General features: G+C 50.2%; 1 protein-coding gene across 1 annotated transcript in view; it reads left to right on the top strand.

Moving 5' to 3' along the window:
* Positions 1–21,556, top strand: part of ARID1A (AT-rich interaction domain 1A) — a 55,141-nt gene that overhangs the window by 15,864 nt on the left and 17,721 nt on the right. Inside the window, exons 2-4 of the mRNA XM_082296591.1 lie at positions 6,009–6,221; positions 6,860–7,318; positions 8,343–8,456. Coding sequence (XP_082152717.1) covers positions 6,009–6,221; positions 6,860–7,318; positions 8,343–8,456 — 786 coding nt within the window. The remainder of the gene's footprint in view (positions 1–6,008; positions 6,222–6,859; positions 7,319–8,342; positions 8,457–21,556) is intronic.

Here is a 21,556-nt window from a genome sequence, read left to right as displayed (position 1 = left end):
GGCATCGGAGCGTGACCCGGGCTATAAAAGGCAGCGAGTTCAGGCTGGGGTGTTGACCTCAGCACAGCCGGTTACACCTTAAATAGATCAGATGAAAGAGTTCCCCACTGGAGGGTGAGCAGTGTTTGCTCCTGAATGAGGGCAGTTGTTGCTTTGTGATCATTCTTCCAGTTGTGCAGGAGTTGGAGTCGCCCGTGTGTGGAGTTTTGGGAGACACGGATGCGTGTGAGAGTGTGTGATGTGCAAACGCGAGTGACCAGCTCGGACTGGGTTTGCTGGAGCCTCTCGTGTTGCCCATTGGGTGCTGCTGTGTCCCCAGTCCCCAGTAGTTCCGCTTTTGGTGGTGTTGTGGATCAGCCACGGTTGTGGTGTTGTCACAGCAGAGGAGCTGCTGCTCTCAGCTGTGGAATCACTACAGCCTGGCTGGTTTTGGTGGATCCCCAGGGCCTCATGCCAGCTTTGGGCAATGCCTCCCTGTGTTTCACACTTGTTCGTGAGCCCTGTGCTTTGTGAGCTGGTACCATCACACCCAACATCACATGGGAAATGGGGTTTGTCGTGCTCAGGGCTTTGGTGTCTTGGAGCTGCAGGCAGCATAACTCTCACAGTGCCCTTGGAACGTGGGAATAGGGCAGGGGTTTGGTTTAGGACAAAGGCTTAAAGGTGGGAGGTTGAATCCCTGGTCCCTCTTCTCAAGACCCATGTGCTTCACTCCAGTGAGATCCCCTGGGGATCCAGGCTGGCGGAGGTGAGCAGTTTGTCCCTGAGCCTGTGGGATGTGTTAACCACCATTGGTACTGCTCAGCATCATCTCAGCCTGGCCACTTCCACCTCACTGCGGTGGCCCCCGTTCTCCGGCCAAACTGAGGTGGCCCGGGAGCAGCTGCCACCTCCCTCTGGGTTCTCCAGGCTCCTCTTTGTACCAGTGCTCAGCAGCCAGACAATGGTTGGTGCTGCCGGGGTCCTCCCCATCTGTTCCCGGCCCTTTCTGGGATTCCCGGCGCGGGTCCAAGCCCTCGCAGGCGGCGGCTCCATGGCCAGGGATTCCGAGCACAACCTTCCTGGCAGGAGTGGCGTGGCTTTGCTTTTATGCAGATTAGCCATGTGCTTCTCACTTCAAGGCGTTCCACAGGAAAAGACGTTTCCTGTGTTTGGTTCTGGGTGGGCGGCTCCGGCTCGGGGCTGAGCTGGGCTTGGGAGAGGGATTACGGAGTGCGGCCCCCCCGTCCCCTTCCACCTCCAGCGCTACGTCACCACAACACAACCACACGCGCTCATACTGTTGGTGTCATTCATTCAGTGCCAAGATTGCTTTAAAAAATTCCCTTGGCCCCAGTTCAAACAGGAGTACAGCTGGGATGTGTTAGATTTTAGGCAGTCTGCCCTCAATTTGAGATGAGTTATAAATAGCAGTGCCGACTTCCTTAACTACCACTCTCCGAGGTAAAATGCAGGTTAATGACTGTGGGAATCAATTAGGGCTTCTCTCGGTTAAACAGCCAGGAATGCTTTTTATTATTTTTTTATCACAAAAAACGGACAATAAAGCTGGTCAGGAAAAGATTTCAAAGCCAAGGTGAGAGCTTAGGGCTTTTTTTCTTATTTTTTCGGCCTTCTTATTTTCGGGGGGTTCAGGGGGGGCAGCTGAAGAAACCAGTTGTGGCCAACACCCACGTTTGCCAATAATTGAATGACGCTGATTTGAAACTGGAGAGTTCAGTGAATGACTCTCCTTCCTTTTCTTCCTCTGGCCTAATAAAATACAAATATGTAATAAGGTAATGGGGAAGGTCAGAATTCCATTTTTCTGTACAGCAGTGGAGGGTTTGGCTCTTGCTTCCGAAGTGGGATTTGCCTCTTCCCTTTATTCATTTTCCTGACAGGACCAATAGCAAGTCCCCTCCAATTTAACCAAGCTATTCATTCAGGAGGCCAAATTTCTCTTCCACCGGACAAAATCTGAAAAGAATTGTTCTTGGAATCCTCTTGTCTGCTTAAAGCTTTTTTTGTTTCTTAGGGAAAACCCCGGTGTTGTTTGGAAGAAGAGCTGGTTTCACTGCACTGCCTCATTATAGGGGCCTGACACCCTTCACATCACGCAGAGTGATTTGAAGAGCTTTTGAACTCGGCAATTTAAGCTCACTCTGGGCTTGCTGTTACAAACTCTTAGTCTAGAAATATCTTAAATTACCCCAAAAGCTCCGCAGTTTCTCTGGAGCACAGGCTTATGGTCACTCTCTTTACACACCAAACCAAGCAACTTTGTTTTTGGAAGTTTGACTGGTGGCAGGACAATGTTTTGCCAAGTTTTGGTACTTACTGGTGTTACACAACAGCAGAGATAGTGGGATTGAGGGAGAATAGAAGCAATTTCTGTGAATGCAGGGAGGTGTAAGCAGGGGGTCTGGACTTCAGTGATCAAGGAGCAACACTTTCTCTCAATTATGTCTCTCTGTGGCAGGGCCTTTGCTTTTGAAGTGTAATCACAGTAATCTACTCCTGTGGTTTCCTATTGAAAGGATTTCCCATGTATCAGCCCAGAGAAGAATTTCCAGCCTTTTGCAGTCGGGGTTTGGTATTTCCTTATTTATCCTGACATGTTCTTGCTTCCTCCCAGCGTGCCCATCTCGTGTGACACGGGTGTGCAAAGGGGCTGTGCAGCCTCTGCTCCTCCCAACATCCTCACATGAGCCCTTGGATCAATCCCTACATTTCATCTTTGTTCTTTTCTTGAGGCATGTGGAGTTAAACTCCCTAAAAGGGTTTTGAGGCAGCAGATTCAAGGAAGTTTCCTGATGGTTGGCTCTTTGAGCCAGAGGAACAATACCAAGTCCAGAGCAGTTAAAGCCCCATCAGCAACAGAGATGTGTGGGATATTCTGAATTAATGGATATTTTGAAGGAGGAAACAACACATTGCAGCATTTGAGATGTACATGGCAACCCCGGGGAGCACAAATTAGCCTTGCTACGAGTCAGGAGTGTGTGTCTGAAATAGTTCCTTCATTAGGGGTTAGCTGGCGTTTACATTTCTCCTGGTGATGGAATTTTATCCATAAGGCTGCAATTTAGATGCTCTTGGTGTTTGTTTTTAGCACCCTCTCTGTGCTAGGGCCTGGTGGAAGGGTGGCAGTTTGAGGCACGCCGTGTCCTCCTACGCTGAGCAGTCAAGGTGACTTGGTCACATCCTGGAAAGATGTTTGGGGTTTGTGTTTTGGGTTTTTCTCTTTTTGCTCTCTCTCTCTTTTTTTTTTTTTCTTTTTTTTTTCTTTTTTTTTTTCTTTTTTCTTTTTTAATGGCTGCATAAACAGTTCCAAATGTTTCTTGGAAGTTTTTTAGTAGTTGTCATGCTTCCTGTAGGAGTCACGGAAAAGTGAATCTTCACCTTGTTTTCTCCTCCCTCAAGAGATGGTTGGTGTTGTGGGTGACCACAGACAAGAAAATCAGTGCAGGAGTGGCAGCATGTGGTGTGAGTGTATTTAGAAAAAAATAAAGAAAATAAAAAGAATGTATTTGAGAAGCTACCCTTGGTAGAGGGCTGCAAAGGTGAGTTACAACCAGGAGGAAGCAAGTAACGAACGGAAAAGATGCTGAAATATTCAGTCAGTAACCCCAAAGTTGCACTTTGTCAGGTGGAAGGAAGGATGTGAGTGCTTGGGGGTGGTGAGAGCAGGCTGAAGTCAAAAGCCAGGGGCTGGCAAAGCTCCTGGTGGCCCTGATTTTACATACCAAAGGAGATAATGTGGGCAGCGAGAAGATGTCAGTAATGCAAGGGGATACCCACAAGGCAAGACTTGGGAAGCATCAGGGACAATTGCTGGGAAGATGTAAACACAATTTGCATCCTTTAGGGTGTATGGGAGCTCCACATGGGTGCTCCATTCAGGACTGAGGCCCTGCAGCTCTGAGGGTTCCACCAGAGCCTTCAAAGATCTCTTTTTTCTGCCCCCACGAATGGAAACTCCTTTTCCGAGCTGGCACAGGCCCCGTGTGGGTGCCTGGTGTGGGCTCCGGGCACGGCGTTGCCAGGGCAGGGATCTGGGGCTGCCTTGGAGTCCTGCAGCCTCTGCCCGTGCTACTCCCCAGCAGCAGCATCTGTGATAGCTTGAACATAAAACGTGGAGTAAAACTTGTTCAGAATTGGTTTGGTGTGAGCATGGACGAGAATGGGAACATCCAGCACAGCTGAGCGTGGGAGGGCGTCCAAAATCCGCCTCTGCAGGGAGAGTCACTCCGGTGCCATGCGCGGGGTCGGCTGGGAACAGCTTCCACAGGATGGCAAACGCCGTGCTGGCAGAGGGCTTGGCTTTCCCCAGCCTGCCAGAGCTCCAGGAGCTTCTGGGCAACGCTCTCAGGCACAGGATGTGACTCGAGGTGCCCTGTGCAGGGCTAAGAGTTGGACCTGATGGTCCCTGTGGGTCCCTTCCAGCTTGGCAGATTCCATGGGTGCCCTGAGCTGGGGTAGAGCAGAGCACCTGGACTTTGTTCTCCATTGGCTTGTGCCGTATTGACACAAATTTCTCTCAGAGAGCCCTGTTCAGCCAGCAGCCTCTCCCTTTCCCAGCAGTGGGGCTTTTCCTGCCATCTCCATTCAATCCCAGCCTCTGGTGCTCCAGCAGAGCCCCACGAGCTGCCCGTGGTGTCCCTGTGCTCAGTGCTGGCTCGGGGTTGAGCCTCCCTGGCAGCCACACTCCACAGACAGCTGGGCACACAAATGTGTGCTGGGGCTCCAAGCTGTGCTGGCTGCTGGGGAAAGCTTTTCTCATACTGCAAGAACTTCTTCCCCCCCGCCCCCCAAGAGGGTGGATTCTGCAGACATCAGTGGAATCCTGCTCTGGTCTCCGGGATTCTGTGGGGTTTCCAGCCTGAGCTGTGTGTGATGTGTGCTTGTGCAGACCTGTAGTGCCACTCCTCAAGCACCTGAGCTCAGCAAGAGAGGGTGGATCTGTACAAACACCACCCCAGGGCTGGTGGCAGGAAGGGATGGTGTAATAGAGAGTCCATTGTCATGGTGATCTGTGGAAAACATCTAATTGGGATTAGTTAGGTCACCAGGAGCTCAGGGAAGGATTCCCATTCAGTCCAAGGGATGGAGGTTAAGGACTGTGCTGGGATTCATTTAGAGGTCACCACGCCAGAACAGCCCTTTCTTTAGTGGGGGAATAACTGCCAAGGTGAAAAAGCCCTGGTTTGAGGTTTACAGTGTTGAGGTTTATAGTGTTTTCAGGAAATTCGATTGACTATTCCTAAATCTTGGCTCCAGGCAGCGGTAGCACAGATGAAGAAGTCCAAGGAAAGTTGCATTTATTCACTCATCTCATTGTCTCTGCTCTAAAGCTCAGGGACCTGACTTTCGAGGTTGACAAATTTTTTACGTGCATCTGAATAAATTTGATTTAGAAACTCTTTATTCTCCAAAAGGCAGCAGACACAAAGCACATGTAAAAAAAATATATTCAAAAATGAAAACACAGTCTTGAAGACTGTGGATGTCGGCAGCGCTGCCCAGTGTTACTGCATCAATGTGCATTAATTGAAATGCATAAGTGTAAATTAACAGCCTGTAGTGTTTTGGGAGACCTTGTTATACGTGAAAGAAGCAGTGTTTCTTGTGAATATTTAAATTTTCAGCCTAAATTTACCTTGTTGTGGAATATCTGGACATTAAAATACTACCTACAGTGGGGAAAAGCCACTTACACTGATAATTGATCTGTCTTGATGATCCTTCCCCCCTTCCTCCTGTCCTGCCACAGGAGAGATGTCAGCATTAAATGACTCTCATTGGGCTTGTTCTTGGTGGAATGGTGGGTTTGGGAGGGCAGCAGGAATCCTGCTGTGTTTCCAAATGTAACGCTGGGGTCCGGCGCCTGGGAAGAGGCAGATGAGCTTCTCCTTGGTGCCAACTTGTTGGAGTTTCCCCCGGGGTTTTTGGGAAGCTCCCATGTTGAAACGAGCAGTTCCTGTGTGTCTGTGGATGTGCCTCACGTGTCCCGTGTTGCCTTGCAGCCGTCGAGCCCGATGGATCAGATGGGGAAGATGAGGCCTCAGCCCTACGGAGGGAACAACCCCTACACGCAGCAGCAGGGACCTCAGGCGGGGCCACAGCAAGGACACGGCTACCCCGGCCAGCCCTATGGGCCACAGACCCCCCAGAGATACCCCATGGGAATGCAGAGCAGGACGCAAAGTACGATGGGCAGCATCTCCTACGCACAGCAGGTACAGCTTCCAGAGCTCCGTAGGCTGGTACAGCAGGGACAGGAGAGAGGCGCAGCCCTGAGTCCCTCCAGCCAGGCTGGAATTGGTTGTTTAGGTAAAATGGCATTTCTTCAGGCTGTGTTTTGTACCACACCTGCATCCAGGTGGGATTGATACCCTGTGGAATCTTTGTCTCCAAGAGAGGCAGTGGCAGAGCAGTGACTCCAACAAGGGAAAAATAAATAGCAGGGGAGGGAGATCCTCTTTCTGCTGTGCTGTGTTAGAGACACAGCTGTTCTTTGCACAAGAAATGACTCCAGGTCAGTTTTGGCTTATTACATGATCCAAGTGGCGCCTGCTGGACTGTTTGCAGGATTCAAAAGGCAATTTTTTTTTTTTTTGTTGGAGCAAGCAGTCTTTCCTTTCAATGTTACTTTTGTTGAAGGGTGGTCAGATAGGGATCCCTAAAAACTTAGCTATGATGCCTGTTAAAACTCGGTTACTGCCAAGAATAATGTCACACACGAGTGACTTCTGCTGTTGTTTGGGAAGTATCTAGGTAGTGGCATTTCCAGCACATTACTGCTCTGCACAGGTTTCTGAATTTCTGAGTGAGAAACACCTTTGTGACGGGCGCAACTCCATCTCTCCCTCTGCAGATGCCTCCGTACGGGCAGCAGGGCCCCAGCGCGTATGGGCAGCAGAGCCAGACTCCCTACTACAACCAGCAGAGCCCTCATCCGCAGCAGCAGCAGCCTCCCTACTCGCAGCAGCCTCCATCCCAGACCCCTCACTCTCAGCCTTCGTATCAGCAGCAGCAGCAGCCTCAGTCGCAGGCGCCGCAGCTGCCCGCCTCGCAGCCGGCGTACTCGCAGCAGCAGTCGCAGCCGCCCCATCAGCAGTCGCCCAGCCCGTACCCCCAGCAGCAGCCCTCGGCGCAGCAGCACGCCCAGAGCCAGCCCCCCTACTCACAGCAGCAGTCCCAGTCGCCGTACCAGCAGCAGCAGTCGCAGCCCGCAGCGCCCTCGGCCCTGTCCCAGCCCTCCTCGTCGTACCCCCCGGCGCAGCCGCCGCAGCAGCCCTCGGCCTACTCCCAGCAACGCTTCCCCCCGCCTCAGGTAGGCTGCCTCCTGCTCTGCTTCCCTCTCAAAGTCCTTTCCAAAAAATATTGGGGCACATCTTGTGTTTCGTGCGTTGAAATCGGTTGAACTGCACGCAGCAAAGTGGGTGGGACAAAATGGTCAAACCTGGTGACTTCTCCTGTGGCTCGCAGATGTGGTAACCAGCAAAGCCGGGCTAATACTGCAGCTTTAAAGGCTATCATTGAGAAAATGCTGCTGGTTGGCAATTCGGGAGGAGTTTCTTCAAGGAAAGGCTGGTCAGGCGTTGGTAGGGGCTGCCCAGGGGGGTTTGGAGTCCCCAGCCCTGGTGGTGTCCAAGGAAGGACTGGACGTGGCACTCAGGGCTCTGGGCTGGTGACAAAAGATGGGGATTGGACACAGGTTGGACTTGATGGCCTTGGAGGTTTTTTCCAATCTCAGTGATTCTTTATCAGTGTAGAGGATTCCGTAATGGAATGATTTTCATGCTGCTCTCTGGGGGTTCTCCAGGTGCTCCCAGAGGTCCTTGGTTTAGCACAGTTTGCAGAGCCATGCATGGAGGGTAAGGGAAGAGTTTGCTCTTAAGTGTAAGACTTGGCTTTGGGGAGGAGAAACAAAGCTGGCTGGGAGCTTTCAGCAAACACTGCAACGCATCCAGGGCAGCTTTTGAGAAGTGGAAGGTTTTACTTGACTTGCCTCGTTTGTGTAACGAGGTACTTGGAGCGAGGGTGAGATGGTGAAGGTGACGAAGCAGAGCGGGCAGATCCAGGACAGGCTGCGATCTCTGGGATCTGTGATAAGGGAAAGCTGAGAATGGCTGTTCTGTCATGGCCTGAGACCTGTACTCCCAGCTCCGAGCAGCAGCTGGGCAGTGTTTGTGTGTGCTGGCTTTGAGTCCTGGCTCTCACCTCCTGTTTTGGGCAAATGTCACCAAGGGGACATAAATCTTCCACAATGTGAGAACATCCCAGAGTGATTCCAACAGAGGCTTCATTGTATTCCCATTTGTGATTTTTTTTGTGTGTGTTTCTTGATGTTTCAGGAGTTATCTCAAGACTCATTTGGGTCCCAGGCATCCTCTGCTCCCTCAATGGCTTCCAGTAAAGGGCAAGAAGACATGAACTTGAATCTTCAGTCCAGACCTTCCAGCCTGCCGGTGAGTGGGGCCTGGGCCGAGGGCAATCAGGAGCACAGCAGGAGAAATGAGCACTGGTAGTATTCCACCTGGAAATGGGAATGGTGGAGGCTGCCCGTGCTTTTTTACTAAGTCATTAGCTTCTGGCTTCCCACTGGAGATTGAATGTAATTTACAAAAGTAATGGATTTGAGAGGAAAGTTTAACCCTGAGTGCTCTGGTCTGCAGGTTCTACCTAGAGCAGTTCATTCAGTGAGCTCTCTGTGTGCCATGTCTGAGGTACCTGACTGCTGTCAGAACAGGCCCTGACCTCCAGGGAAAATCCTCATTTTTGCCTTATTTTCCTGTTCCTTGTCCCACTGTGACGCTGGTGGTTGGCACTGGAGCACCACTGCCTTTCTGTCTCATTGGATCCTTATGCTGCTGATTTAAGCTTCTCAGATCCAGTCTGACTGAACAGTTGGTGGAAAAGACAAATTGATTGGTACCTGGAGTGAGGAAGATCAGTCCCATGTAGCTCCTTCCTTGGCAGATGGAGAATTATATTTTCTTTGGCATCCTAAATCTGCTTGCTGGATGTGCAGTGACCAGTTGGGGATGAGGTTAGTGCCCAGTGTTCCAGGAGATGTTGGGCCAGAGTAGTTTAATTTTGTGTTCAAACATCAAGAAAGCAGAAAAAGATTGAAAGTTTAGGTTAGTTTGCACAAGTTGGTCTGTGCCTCTGGCTTGGAAGCAAAGTTTGGAGCTGCTGAGTTCTGATTTTGCTGGTAACTTTTGTTCTAACCAGTAGGAAGTGAGTGAGCTTTTATTTTTTCCTTTAGCCACTGGCTAAGTCAGTGCTGGGAGCTGCAGCTGGATTGGCCAGAGGAGTGAGCTGTGTGTAGAACTGAGTTATTTTTGCTCCCAGCAATGAGAACAGCTTTGTTATGAGCCCCTTGAAATAATGCCTTCGGATCGTGGGTACAAATTGTCACCCAAAATACAAAGTGATTCTGGTTCTGACCACCTAATGGGAGTAGTTGTGGGTTGTTGCTTTTTTCTTTCCTCCTTTTTTTTTTTTTTTTTTTTTTTTCCCTTTTGGACCCTGATTACAAAGATTTAATTTGTTCTGAGGCCTGGGGAAGAAAAAATCTTTTTAAATAGCATGTTTCTTTCCACTCTGCCTCTCCACAAGTTCTTCCATGTGACCCATCTTCTGGCAAGCAGCACAGGAGAAGTGAAGCCACTGAAGTAATTGAAGAAATTGCTGCAGCTCAGAACGGTGGGAAGTCCTTTCAGAGGCACTGCTGATGGAGCCTTCCTGAATCCTACTGATCCCTCTGACTCGGATTATAGGCATTAGTAACTAGGCTTTGCAGAAGTGGCTCCTTCTCAGCACCAAGTGGGAGTTTGTTTTATACCTTGTGGTTAAATATATTTGGCCCTTTTCAAGTTGTCCCTTCTCCTGAAGGGAGTCTAAGAAAAGAAATCCATCTCAGCTGCAAGAGTGGAGGAACCTAGAAACAAGGGAATATCTGGTTTTCCTGGCTTTACCACCAAATAATTTGCATTTAAGAAATCAAGCAGTCTTTAGCTTACCCAACCCTGGTATGTTTTTGGCCTTTTCTCTTCCTTAGCAGGCAAAAAATTAAAAAAAGGAGACTCCCTTGCACCTCTTTCATAATTCCTTGTTGTCTCGTTGGGATCCCGTAGGGCAAGAGCAGCACCAGCTGAGAAAGGCCTCACACAGGGATGCTGTGGGGTGTTGAAAGGCAGGATCTTTGGGATGCTGGCAGCCAACTTCTTGTTTCAGTTTGCAGTGATCAATCTCCTGCACGGAGTTTGGCCTGGGGATGCTCAGGAACACAAGAGCTCCATGGAAGGGCACTATCAATTTCTTTTTATCTTCCTGATATTGCTTAGTCTGTCTAGTTGAGAAAGTTTTATCCTGCTCAGGAGGATTCCCAGATCCCTGTTTTGCCATTATGGATGACTTAGAGGAGCAGAGTTTGTTTGTGGGCTTTTAATTTTGTTACGGAGTCCTGAGCCCTTTCCCAAGCCTGGGTGGTGGTGGGTGGGTGGAATAGCTCACTGGGTATCCTGGAATTGGGGCAAAGCATGCCATGCATCATCTTCAATTAAACACAGATCAGCCCCAGCAGGAAAAGGAGGTTCCTGCTTTTTAGGTTCTTGAGAGGTGTTAAATTTGTGTACTTGGTCCTGGGCCTTTACACGTTGATGTTGTGCATCAGTGTTCATGTTGGAATTCGAAGCAATAAAGGGGGAATATTTCTTTGGCTGATCCATCAACCTTTCAGGAGGTGCTGATCTCCTGGCAGGGACACTGTCAAGTTGTTCAGCTCCTGTGGCTTTTTTGGGATCTGCCTGAGGAATGTCCTATGGATCGTTCTGGGTGGGGCCTTCAGGATCCCTTCCCAGTCAGGATTGTTGTGTCATTAACTGAACTTTTCTCCTGAGCTAACCGGGGCTCCCTGGTGCCTTTTAAAGAGCTCTGCATCCCTGTGAGTGTCCTGGCTGCTCTCCCTTCCTGTAGCAGGCAAGGTGAGGAATTTCTCTGTAAAATTCACTGCTTCCCAAGGGAATCTCCATCACGATTGCAGCCAAACTAAACTTAGATTGCAATTGCACAGGAGAAGTGAAGTGTAGTCTTTTGTGTCTGGGTGTAATAGAGGAATAGTAATCCTTGGGATAAATCTGTTTCTCTCAGGAGATTCCCAAGTTTCTTCTCCTTAGCAAAATTTCTTCCTGGAGAGTCGTATCCAGTTTATTCAGTGCCTTTAACTTTTGAGTCTTGGATTTTGAGGCTGAAGGAGTCAAAAATTTCCAGGTAACAACTTCCTTCTGTGCAGCCATGGAAGCTGCTGGTAGCAGCTCTGGGGGAAGCAAATTGGTTGGTGGAACATCCATTTGGGTGTGGATTGCAGATCAGCTCTGCTGCAGAGTTCTTTGGAGTTCAGGGTTTGTTGGGAGGGATTTTCTCCATTGTGGAACATGGGACAGGTTTTACCTTGTCCCAGTCTCTGTCTCATGGGCTGCTTTGAAGGAGTTCCTGATGTCTTTGGGATGGATGTGGAGCATGAGGCAGTGGCTCCCACCAGGCTGTTCATCCCTCCCCAGCTACAGAAGCTGGCATCTCTGCTGTTTGAGCTTCCAGGTTGGCCCCAAAAGGCATTTATAAACAGGAGGATGGATTCTGGCAGGGTTTTGGAGGTTCTGACACAGCAAGGTTATGTTTGAATTTTTGTGGCAGCAAACTGGGCAGTTGGGGCAAAAACTTTGGAATTCCCACTCCAGAATGTCCTTAGTTTGGTCAGTGAGCCTGAGGGAGAAACCCCCTCCCTGTTCTGGGCAGTTTATTTTCATCTTGTTGCAGAGTGGGAATAGTTTTAACCTCAGTATTTTGCTATTTTGCACTACTGGGAAACCGTTTTGTTTATTCAGTGATGTCTCACTTTGGTTCATCTCTGAATTTTGATCTGAAAAGTGTCTTATCAATGGCAGAAAGGATTACAACCAGCTGAAAACATTCCTGATCCATGTTTAACTTCTGGTTGTGGATTCTGGCCTTGGGTCTTTGCAGTGTGGATTTAAGAAACTTTGGTTTTGTTGGGTGGGGAGAGGAATGAGGCTGCAGAGCTTTGGCAGAAGAATCTTGTCAGTGAATGTCCCCAGCAGCTGTGGGGTGGTTTTGGTTTGATTATCTCTCCCTGAGTCAAGCAGTTACTGCGTTTGGACACTGGAGGTTGTCAGGAAGCACTGCTTGGATTTTCCATTCTTTCCAACCGGTCATTTCAGCTGCTCTGGGAGTGCTTGAAGTGGAATAAAGTTGAGCTCTGTCAGCTGCGTCCCCTGACCTGGAAATAATCAATGCAACAGGCTGAAATGCAGCAAAAAACTGTCAGAGCTGCCATGGAGGGAGGGGAGGCAGCCTGTTTCCTTAAAATTTCACTTTAAAATGAGTAATTTTGACAACTTTTTCAGGGGGCAGGGAAAAAGAACCTTTTATAGTTGAATCTGCCGGTCACTTCAAACCTTTTTTTTTTTTTTTTTTCCTCTCTCCTTTTTTCTCTTTCCATATGGGACTTCCTGCTTCTGTTTGGTTTGTATTTGGCCTTTTGAGCTTGTCTTATTGCTTGCCTTAGGAGAGGGATTAGCAGTGTGTGCATTTCAAAGCAGGGCAGCACAGTGGATATGCAGATAAAGCCACCAGCACCCCGAGGCTTCCCCCAGGAGCACCTGAAGCACTGGCAGTGCAGATCCCTGCATTCCAGTTCCTGCCGATCCGAAGGTTTTTATCCCAAGCTGTGGTGGTAGCGGGAGTTAGAAATGTGTTGTTCCTTGTTCAGTGCTCCTCTGCCCGAGGTTTTCTTGTTGTGTGACTGTGCCCACCATCTCTGCATGGTTCTTTGAGAAGGTTGTGCCTTTTTTTCCCAAGTGTTTATATTTTGTTAAGTGTGCAGAGTGTGGAATGCCGCTCAGAGCCACCCTGACCTTCCAGCCGCTCCACTGACACCTTTCACACCTCGGACCTGCCCCAGGGCAGCTTTGCTGTGTGTCCATGTGGCAATTCTCTCCTCCCACCCCTTCCTCAGGGTTTGAAGGGAGCTAATCCCACCCTGTGCCGGGGGAGCTCGTCCCCTTCTCCGCACCGAGCATCCATCCCCTGGGAGCCGCTGCCGGAGCCGCGGGAGCTGCGCTGTGCTCGATGCCGGGCTCGTTTCCTGTTTCTATTCTGGTCGAGAGCAGCTCAGCTCAGCTTCCTGCCTGCGCCTCGCTCACATTCCCCAAACCCCAGCCCTTCCCTCGCCTCGCAGCGCTGCCAGGGCCAGACCCCGCAGGAAGCGGAGCCGAGGACCCAGCGCGGGGCCGGAGCTCCCCCAGCCCGGGACGGGCTCTGGTTCGTTCAGGCCCAGCCACGGTGGTGAGGCAGGTCAGTGCTGGAGCAGGAAATTGCTGCAGGGTGACCAGTTCTGGTCTGGGATCCCGGGCAGTGCTCCGTGCTCTGCCACACGTGTCCCTGCGCTGCCGCAGGATCCAGAGCTGCTCCTGCGCCAGAGCTGCCGTGGAGGGCGACCCTCTGCTCTCCGAGCAGCTCGTGGGGTAGGGCAGGGAAATCAGGCTTTCACTTCCTTTTTGCTGCTGACTTGGCGCCATTGGAGACCCTTTAAAAGGTGTGGAAGCCTCTTGTGAGTCTGATGTTGGATGTTTGATCCTCCTCCTCTGCCCTTTCCTTCGCAGCTGAGCCCTGCCAGAGGGTGAACCCACCGTGCTGGGAGGGAGGGGCTCTGTTGGTGTGACCTTCCTCTGCTGCGTGGAGCAGTTGCAGGGATAGCTGAGAGTGTTTAACCCTGTGGTGCTTTAAACACCACCACACCTGAACTCTCGCTCCACAGGAATCATTACCCTCTTACTGTGCTTCTGGCACGCTGGATTGACTTGTCTTGGAGACATGTGGGATCATAAATGCCATGGGGAAAACTCCTTCCACATGGTGCCCATGTGTGGGGCATGGCAGGGGCCCAAGGTTCAGCTGCTCCCATTGGCTGGGATGGGTCCACATGCCGGGATCCCAAACCAGTCCTGGTAATGGGAGGAGCTGTATGATTGGCTTTTATTACGATTTTGAATCTGTAAAGTAGAAGCCTCTATTTAAGGAAATAAAAAAAAAGATTTAATTTCCTGAACTGACAAGAAGTGACATCTCCAGGAATGGACTGTTCTGGCGCCCTGACCCCGAGGGCAGCACCGGGCCCACGTCAGCGCCTGGCCTGGGCCAGGTTTCCATGGATATGGTACCATTTCCCGTGCCTGCTCACCGCTCTGAGCCAGGAGAGAAGAGCAGCTCCTTGATTCTCTCCAAATGTGTCTCCAGTCTCCCCATCCCACCCAGAGCAGCACCCCCAGGCCTGGGGTGGCACTGCAGACAGCTCTGGATGGAAATGGTTTCTCTGGAGATGCCCCAGTGCCAAGGGGCCATCGCTGCCTTCCCACAGGTACCACGGAGTTTGGGAAGGAGCTGCCAGATCCTAGAATCAGCCCAGGATCACAAAATGGGTTGGGTTGGAAGGGACCCTAAAGATCATCCAGTTCCACCCCCCTGCCATGGCCAGGGACACCTTCCAGGGAAAGGACCACGGGATTCACCACGCTTGCAAATGCCTGAGACCTTAGAAATCTTGTTCCATCCTAAAATCTTTCTCCTGCTTTTTTAGAAAATGATCCCGTCACTGTTAATTGTTTCAGAGGCTGATGAGAATACTAAAAGCTGATTTATCTTAAAATCCAAAGTACTGTCTGAGCAGGGGCCTTTTTATTTTTTGTAATAATTTCAGCCTCCTGCCTTTGCTGCTTCCCTTTGCCCACCCTGGCTGGCGTGGTTGGCACGGTGGCACAATCACATGCTGGGATGACTAAATGCTTTGGAGTCTCGTTGTGTGGAACATGAGCCTGGAAAGCGCCTTCCAGAGAAGCTGGGGAATGGGAATATCCTCCTGGCTGGCAGTGGAAGGGGGACTTCCTGCCTCCTCCATGATTCTGTGTTTTGTGTGAGCTGGAATTTGTCTTCAGACTTGGATGAGGAGACCTAAAATCCTGCAGAAGGAAAACAAAAGCTCTTTGAATAAACAGGTCTGTCAGCTGGGGCCTGCACTCATTTCCCTCCTGCAGCTGCCTTTTCCAAAACCAGCCTTTCCCATTGACGGGATCGACTTGTAGATCCCTGCATCCCCACAACATCAGAAATCCCATGAGAGCATCCTCTGGGGCTGCTGCCGTGTTGCTTTGTCCTGTGCCCAGGATCCTCCTGCCTCTTTCCTGCAGCTCGTTTTGGGGTCAGTGTTGCTGTAGGAGCTGGAGGTTTCACCTTTCATGTGGCAGCACAGCTGGATGGACGGGACAGCTTCTGGGACAGCTGGAGTGGCACCGCTCTGTCCGGGAAAATTCCGCAGTTCCCTGCTGCCTTGGATGTTTGATGTTGTACCAATGTTTATCTAAAGCTGGGAGTATTTTTCATCAGATGAGCAGCCCCCAAAGGGTTAAATGGAAACTCTTGTGTGGGGTTTGGCTTTTGCATCTCCCAGGGTCCTGTGGAAGAGCCCAGCACTCTCCGGGTGGGAATGCTGCCCTTCCACATGGCGGGTTCTCCCTCCAGCGACATCTTGTTCTGTGGATGAATCATGTTACTCCTTCTCTACTTTGTGCTGCGACTACAGCTCTGAATCTCTGCTCTCCAAAGACTGAGGAGATGAGATTTGTTCGTCTGCTCCATGCTTGGAGGGGGAGGAAAGTCCCCTCGCCCTCCCTGGTTTTTTTTTTAATTTATTTTATTTTATTTTATTTTACTTTATTTTATTTTATTTGGAGGGGGAAGAGAAGGAGGGGTGGCACAGGGTAGGAGCAGGAGATGTGATTAAAGCTCCTGCCGAGGAGATCTGTGGGAGTGGAGTATCGACCTCTGAAAAATCAATGGCTGCTGCGGTAGCAGCGCCGGCTGTTCCGCAAGGCTCCCGGTGCAGGAATGTGGCAGAGCCAGCAGCACTTCCCTCTGTCCTCCTCCCTGCTCCATTCTGTGCCTGCTCTCTGCCAACCGACCAGACTCACCTAGATTTACTGAGCTGGATTAGAACAGCAGCTTATTTTTGCAATCAGAGTAAAATTTCTCGTGTGGCACCGAGCCCCTCCTCCTGCCAGCCTCCTCTCCGAAGGCTCCCTTCCCTGCAGTGCAGCTCGAGCCAGCAGCTTCTCCCAGTTTGTCTGGAGCCAGCCTGGAAGAATGAGCTTTTCAGCTTCTTTTTTGAGCAAGGAAACTGCACGAATCTCTCTGGCATGTTCCAGTCCCCATCTTAGGTTTGTAATTGTCAGCGCTGCTGCCTGAGAGGAGCTAAAACTCCTTGGAAGGGAAGGGAATATGGACTCTGTAGCAGAGGCTGAAGCCTTGCTGCTGTTACCTCACTGGTGTTTGTTTTAGTGGGCAGGTGTTTTCCCCTTGAAGTAGTAAAGTCTGGCGCTTCCTTCCTCTCCCTAAGGACGGCGGGGATGAGTGAGTGGCACGTGAGGACTCCCAGGTCCTTATGGCACACTCAGTTTGGTACCAGGATCTTGATGTTTTTTCTCTTGCTGAACTCAAGAACTGTCTGATTTCTAGTTGCCCGCACGTCATCATCATGCTCAGATCAGAGGTTGAGCTTCCAGGGATGTATCTGAGGGGCCAATCCCAGTGACTTCATTGCAAATAAATCCCTTTGTTCCTTCTGACTGCTGGTCTTATCCCGTCTGGAAGGAGGACCTAAGAGAAGGGGGGTCACAGACTCGTGTTGCTGGGCTTTGGATGTATTTGATACGTCTTCAGTCATCCTGGGAATGTGGATGGATGTGTTTCCCACACAAATACGAGCTTAAAATCAGGGGCAGGTAAACTGGAAGCTTCAAAATCCATGGTTTTAGTTTCTCTCCCACTCCTCCCAAAGTGTGACGGGACAGAGCACTCAGGGACAGAGGGTGACCAGGGTCTTCCACTTGCAGGGTCTCCAGGAAGGTTCTGGACATGGTGAGAGGTTTTATGGGAAAGACACGCTGCACGTGTCCTTCTTCCTCCCCTTTGTGTCTTGTCCAGCCCATCCTCACACCAGGAATGCCCCAGAAGGTGCTTTTGGTGCTGGAAAGATGGACTCGCGTTCCTCTCCACAGTAACTGGGGGTAGAAGAGCAGAGCAAGGGGAATGATGGTCATCCCTGGTCCGAGTTGTGTGTTTTTGGGATAGGACAGGACTTGGAAGATCTCTGTTCTGACTCTTGATTTGTCAGCTTTGGAGACACTGGATGATAAATCTCTCTGGATGAGAAGTATCAACTGGGTTTCCACTGGAGCTGAACTTGGTCCTAAGCTCCAGCTTCTGGTTTCTGCTGGGGGAGCAACCTGCAAGGGGCACAGCAGGAAGGCACTGGGGCTGCAGGGCCTCCAGAGCCTTCTGTCACTGTGGGCGTGCTTGAATGGAGCACGGGGAAGTCTCCAGGAGAGAGTGTTTTGTGGAGCATGAGATGCAGGATTCAGTTGTCTGTGCTGCCAAAGGAGGAACAAGTCTATCCATGTCCCTAAAATAGCAGGGAGATCCTGCCAGTCAGCTGTGTGATTGTTGTGATGGAGAGGATTGAGGTATTTTGGGTGTGGAAATAAAGGGGAAGAAAAGGACAAGCTTGTGATTTTTAAATGTTGGTAGTTCTTGAGTAAGTGGAAAAGCAACTGCACAGAAAAAGGAGCTTGTAATAGAAAGTGGGTATTTCAATTAGAAGGAAGGAAGAGGCTTTTTCCCTTTCAGAAAGAACTGGAGAGTAAATTTAGCCATTGTTCTCTGGTCTTGCTTGTGAGCATCTTATGGAAACAACTGGCCTTACAGAATTTATAAGCTCCACCGCATGCTCATCTCAGACCATCATTTCCTTGGCTACTGTCTGGTGATCTGATCCTGCGGAGATCATTCCCTCTTCCCACGTGGAAGGACCGAGGCTGGGGATGGGCAGGGGAGGCTGCAGTCCCTGCTCAGAAATTCCATTTGCTTTCTGGTCAGTCTTCCTGCTCTTCCAGATCAGGGGGATGGGCCGACACAGAGCCTTGAGTCTCTCTGCTCCTCTGGGATTTTGTTACCTTGATCTTAAGTATTTCTCGTTGTTTCATCTCTCTGTTTGTTTAACAAATGAGCTGTATCAGAGAGAGGGGTGGTGGTTCCTGCTGCCAGATAAAAGAATCCCGGCTGCTTCCAGCACAAGCCACTCGGCTCCTTGTGCTGGTCATGCCAGGACTTGCAACCCTTTCCCTGCGAGGGATGAACTCCCCTGCCCCCTCCTCTGGGTACCAAATCGTGTGAGTTCAGGCATGGTTTTGTTGTGGTGTGAAAAGGAGGCGTTGGGGCCGAGTCCCTGTTTGTCAGCAGCACCGACAGCCCCGCGCTGGCACCGGCCAGGCTCGGGCATCCAATCGCAGCTGGAACCGCTCTCGTTCCAGGGTCCCCGTGGGCTTCCGCTATCAGGTCACATCCCAAAATAACACTGGGCAGTATTTCAAGTGAAGAAACTCAGGCTTTGGGGCTGCAGCCAGCCTGGAGTGTGAGATTCTGTGTGAAATAGTTGGAATCCCTCCAGCGTTTTTGATCTGCATGGCAGATGAGCAATAAAATGCATAAAAAACACATTGGAAACACGTGAGGAAATTCTCCAGACCCTGACGTTTCCTTGAGTTGGCAGAGTTGCTGCTGCCGAGCCTCACCTCCTGTCTCGGCTCCCTGGCTGTGCTGGCGGGAGCAGGGAAGGGGAGAGCCCTTCTCCCGCTGCTGCCGTGGCTTTCCAGGTCTCCTCCTGATGCTCCGTGGGAGGCAAATAAAACCTCCCAGGCCCTCTGCTCTTGGGCTTCGTCCAGAACCCACTGACGGCAGCAGGTCTCCATTATTTCCAGGAGGTTTTATTGTTTTTAAAGGCTTCTCTGCTACGGCTGCCCTGAAAACAACCTGTAGGGAGATGCAGGGATTTCCTTTTCCCCTGGTTTGGGGGTATCAGAGCTGGAGGTGTCCTTTAGGTTTAATTAACCCACGGTGCCTTGGTGCTTGACATCTCAAGAGAGAATTTGATGGGAGGAAACCAGCTCCCCACTGGTGAGCTGCTGGGGCTCACACATTCCAGTCCGTGTTTTCTCCTTCCCCTTGCAGGAGTTTCCCTTCTGAGCAGCTCAGTCCTGCTGAATAACACACTCAGAAAATGCTGCTGTGCTGGCAGAACCCTTCTTTGCTGGGAAATGACTTTATTGCTGGAATTCATAAAATTTACGTATCTTTGGAGGTGAAAGTCGCTTCAGGAGTTACTTGATTTTCATGGTCCTGTTTCAACTCGTGTCCCAACAGCCAGGAAAGGGGGATGTGTAGTTCACTTTTAACTCATTTAAACTGATAATCTGGGAGCCTGATTAACAGCTAAAGCGCTGCTCTTCCTCTGGGGGTCCCTCACGTTGTGTCAGCAATGCAGAGGGGCCCCGCTCACAGGGGCAAAGCCACCCATACCCACCTGCTTAATTAAACCTGGATGTTTTTAAGTGACTTGGGTACCAAAGCCTGGATCCACAGGCAAGGTTGAAGACGAGCTCTGGAGATTGTTACCTAGTTCTTAGGAGTTGATTTATTAGGAGAATATTAGAACTATTACCTAGTTCTTAGGAGTTAATTTTCAAACTGTTTTTAACATTACTTTGTTTTATGTCTCGCAGATATTTTCATGTCTGGCACTACCAAGCCTTGCCCTCTTAGGCTGCCCAGTTCATGTAGAATATTGCCCAGGCCATGGGGCAGTGACCTCTGCACATCCCGAGGTCCCTCCATCCAAAACCTTCTCTCTTGCCCTTGGAGAAGCACTTACCCCCAGATAAAGGAAGGAAGCTCACATTTCACCCTGCACACTTTGTCTGTAGCTGTTCTTTCATGCCAGTATTTGTCTCAGGTGCACATTTTTAATGTGGGGTTTTTTTTGTCCTTTGAGCCTAAAAGCCCCTCATCTCTGCAGCCCAGGCACTGCCCCTCTGCTCTCCAGGTTTAACTGTTCTGGAATTCTGTACCACAGAAGCTCCTGGTGGTGTGGATTTTAAAGCTGGAAATGGGTTTGGCCTCCAACTTCATTTCAGCGATGAGGAAAAGCAGTGTTTGGATGCACTTGGTGATTCAAACTGAAACTACCTTCATATATTGAAGGGACATGCCAGTATTTCTACCCAGTTGTAGGCTGGACTGAACTGGTTCCTGGCTGGACATTCTGATCCCTTAATTGGCTCTGGGGGGAGTCTCTTTGTGTGTCTTGTATCAGTGGCTGCAATTGGGTGCAGTAAATCTCAGGGAGAGGAGTGTTTTGCTCTTGATTGTTTATGTTGGTTGATGCTTTTTGATGCAAAATGTTGGAAATAATGTCTCTTTACTCCCACTTCAGATGGTTTCCGCAGTAGGAATGTGGGATTTGTCAAAGTTGTCCAGGGAAAAACACCCAAATAGCTGCATAAAGGAGCAATGCTTTTGATGTTACAATGGGAAAGTAGTGAAAATTGCGAGAGATCTCAGACACTATTTTTAGGCTTTTTCTGCAGTTTTTTAGCTTTCATTGAAATAAAACAAAGCTTTTTCCCCCCCCCCCCCCCTCAGGAAGATAATACTTGAGCAGTAAGCAAATATACCTCAGAGACTGTGGTGCAGGAAATGAGCTCTTCAACAGGAGTAGTAATGGAAGGGGAGGGAGGACAGGCTCTGCACTAAATCATCCCACCAAGTGTCTGGGCTCTGCAGCTCCAATGTGACATTTGCCAGCATTTGTTAGAAGCATTTTGATCAAATTCCATTAAAACAGAGGCAATTGCCCCACTGTAGCAGCTGAACGTGGTGCTGATGCCCAGCTCTGCCCTCTGTCCTCCTGAATGCCCCTGTCCCACGGGGGTGATGAGGTGGTTGGGTGTCACCTGTGTTGGCTTTTCTTCCTCCATAACTCCACTTCTTCTCCATGACTTCCACTCCCTGGATGTGCTGTCAGAGCCTTTCCACATCCCCTAGCAGGCAGGTGTTAGGAGTGAGGGCTCCTGCTTCCCAAGGCTGATGAGTTGCAGTATCTGGTGTCCCAGGTCCTTCTGCACTGCCAGAGCTGGGAAAACATTCCCTGAACTGCTGCTGAACCAGGAATTGTGCCGTCAGTGTAAATGAAACCAGGGTGTCCAGGTGATTTATCAGCTGGCTCGGCCTTTCTCCGTGGGGTTTAAATGAGGTTGGCGCTGCTCGTGCTGCTCAGCTGAATTCTGTGCAGGGAAAATGACCTGGGATTCCCTCAGGGCTCACCCAGAACCCTTCTGATTCAGAGCTGATTGCTCTGGAAGACTTAGGAAGAGTGAGTGAAGTCCTGGTAAGCTTTGGCCTCCACTTCTTCACCTGCTGTGATCCTTTGAACCTCTGGCAGAGATTTTATCTAATCCCTGGAATAGTTACAACTTCCCAGCTTTCTGTTCAAATACGCTGCCACTTCCTCTGGCTTGGGCTCTCCCTGACTCATTCACTGCAGGCCAAGCCTGAACAGCTGATGCACCTTGTTATCAACCAGCCAGCACAATTGGGCACG

This window comes from Coloeus monedula (genome assembly GCF_965178545.1).
Source record: "Coloeus monedula genome assembly, chromosome: 24".
Classification (NCBI taxonomy): Eukaryota; Metazoa; Chordata; class Aves; order Passeriformes; family Corvidae; genus Coloeus; species Coloeus monedula.
The sequence above is the reverse complement of the archived record's forward strand: the minus strand, read 5'-3'. Positions and strand labels throughout refer to the sequence as shown.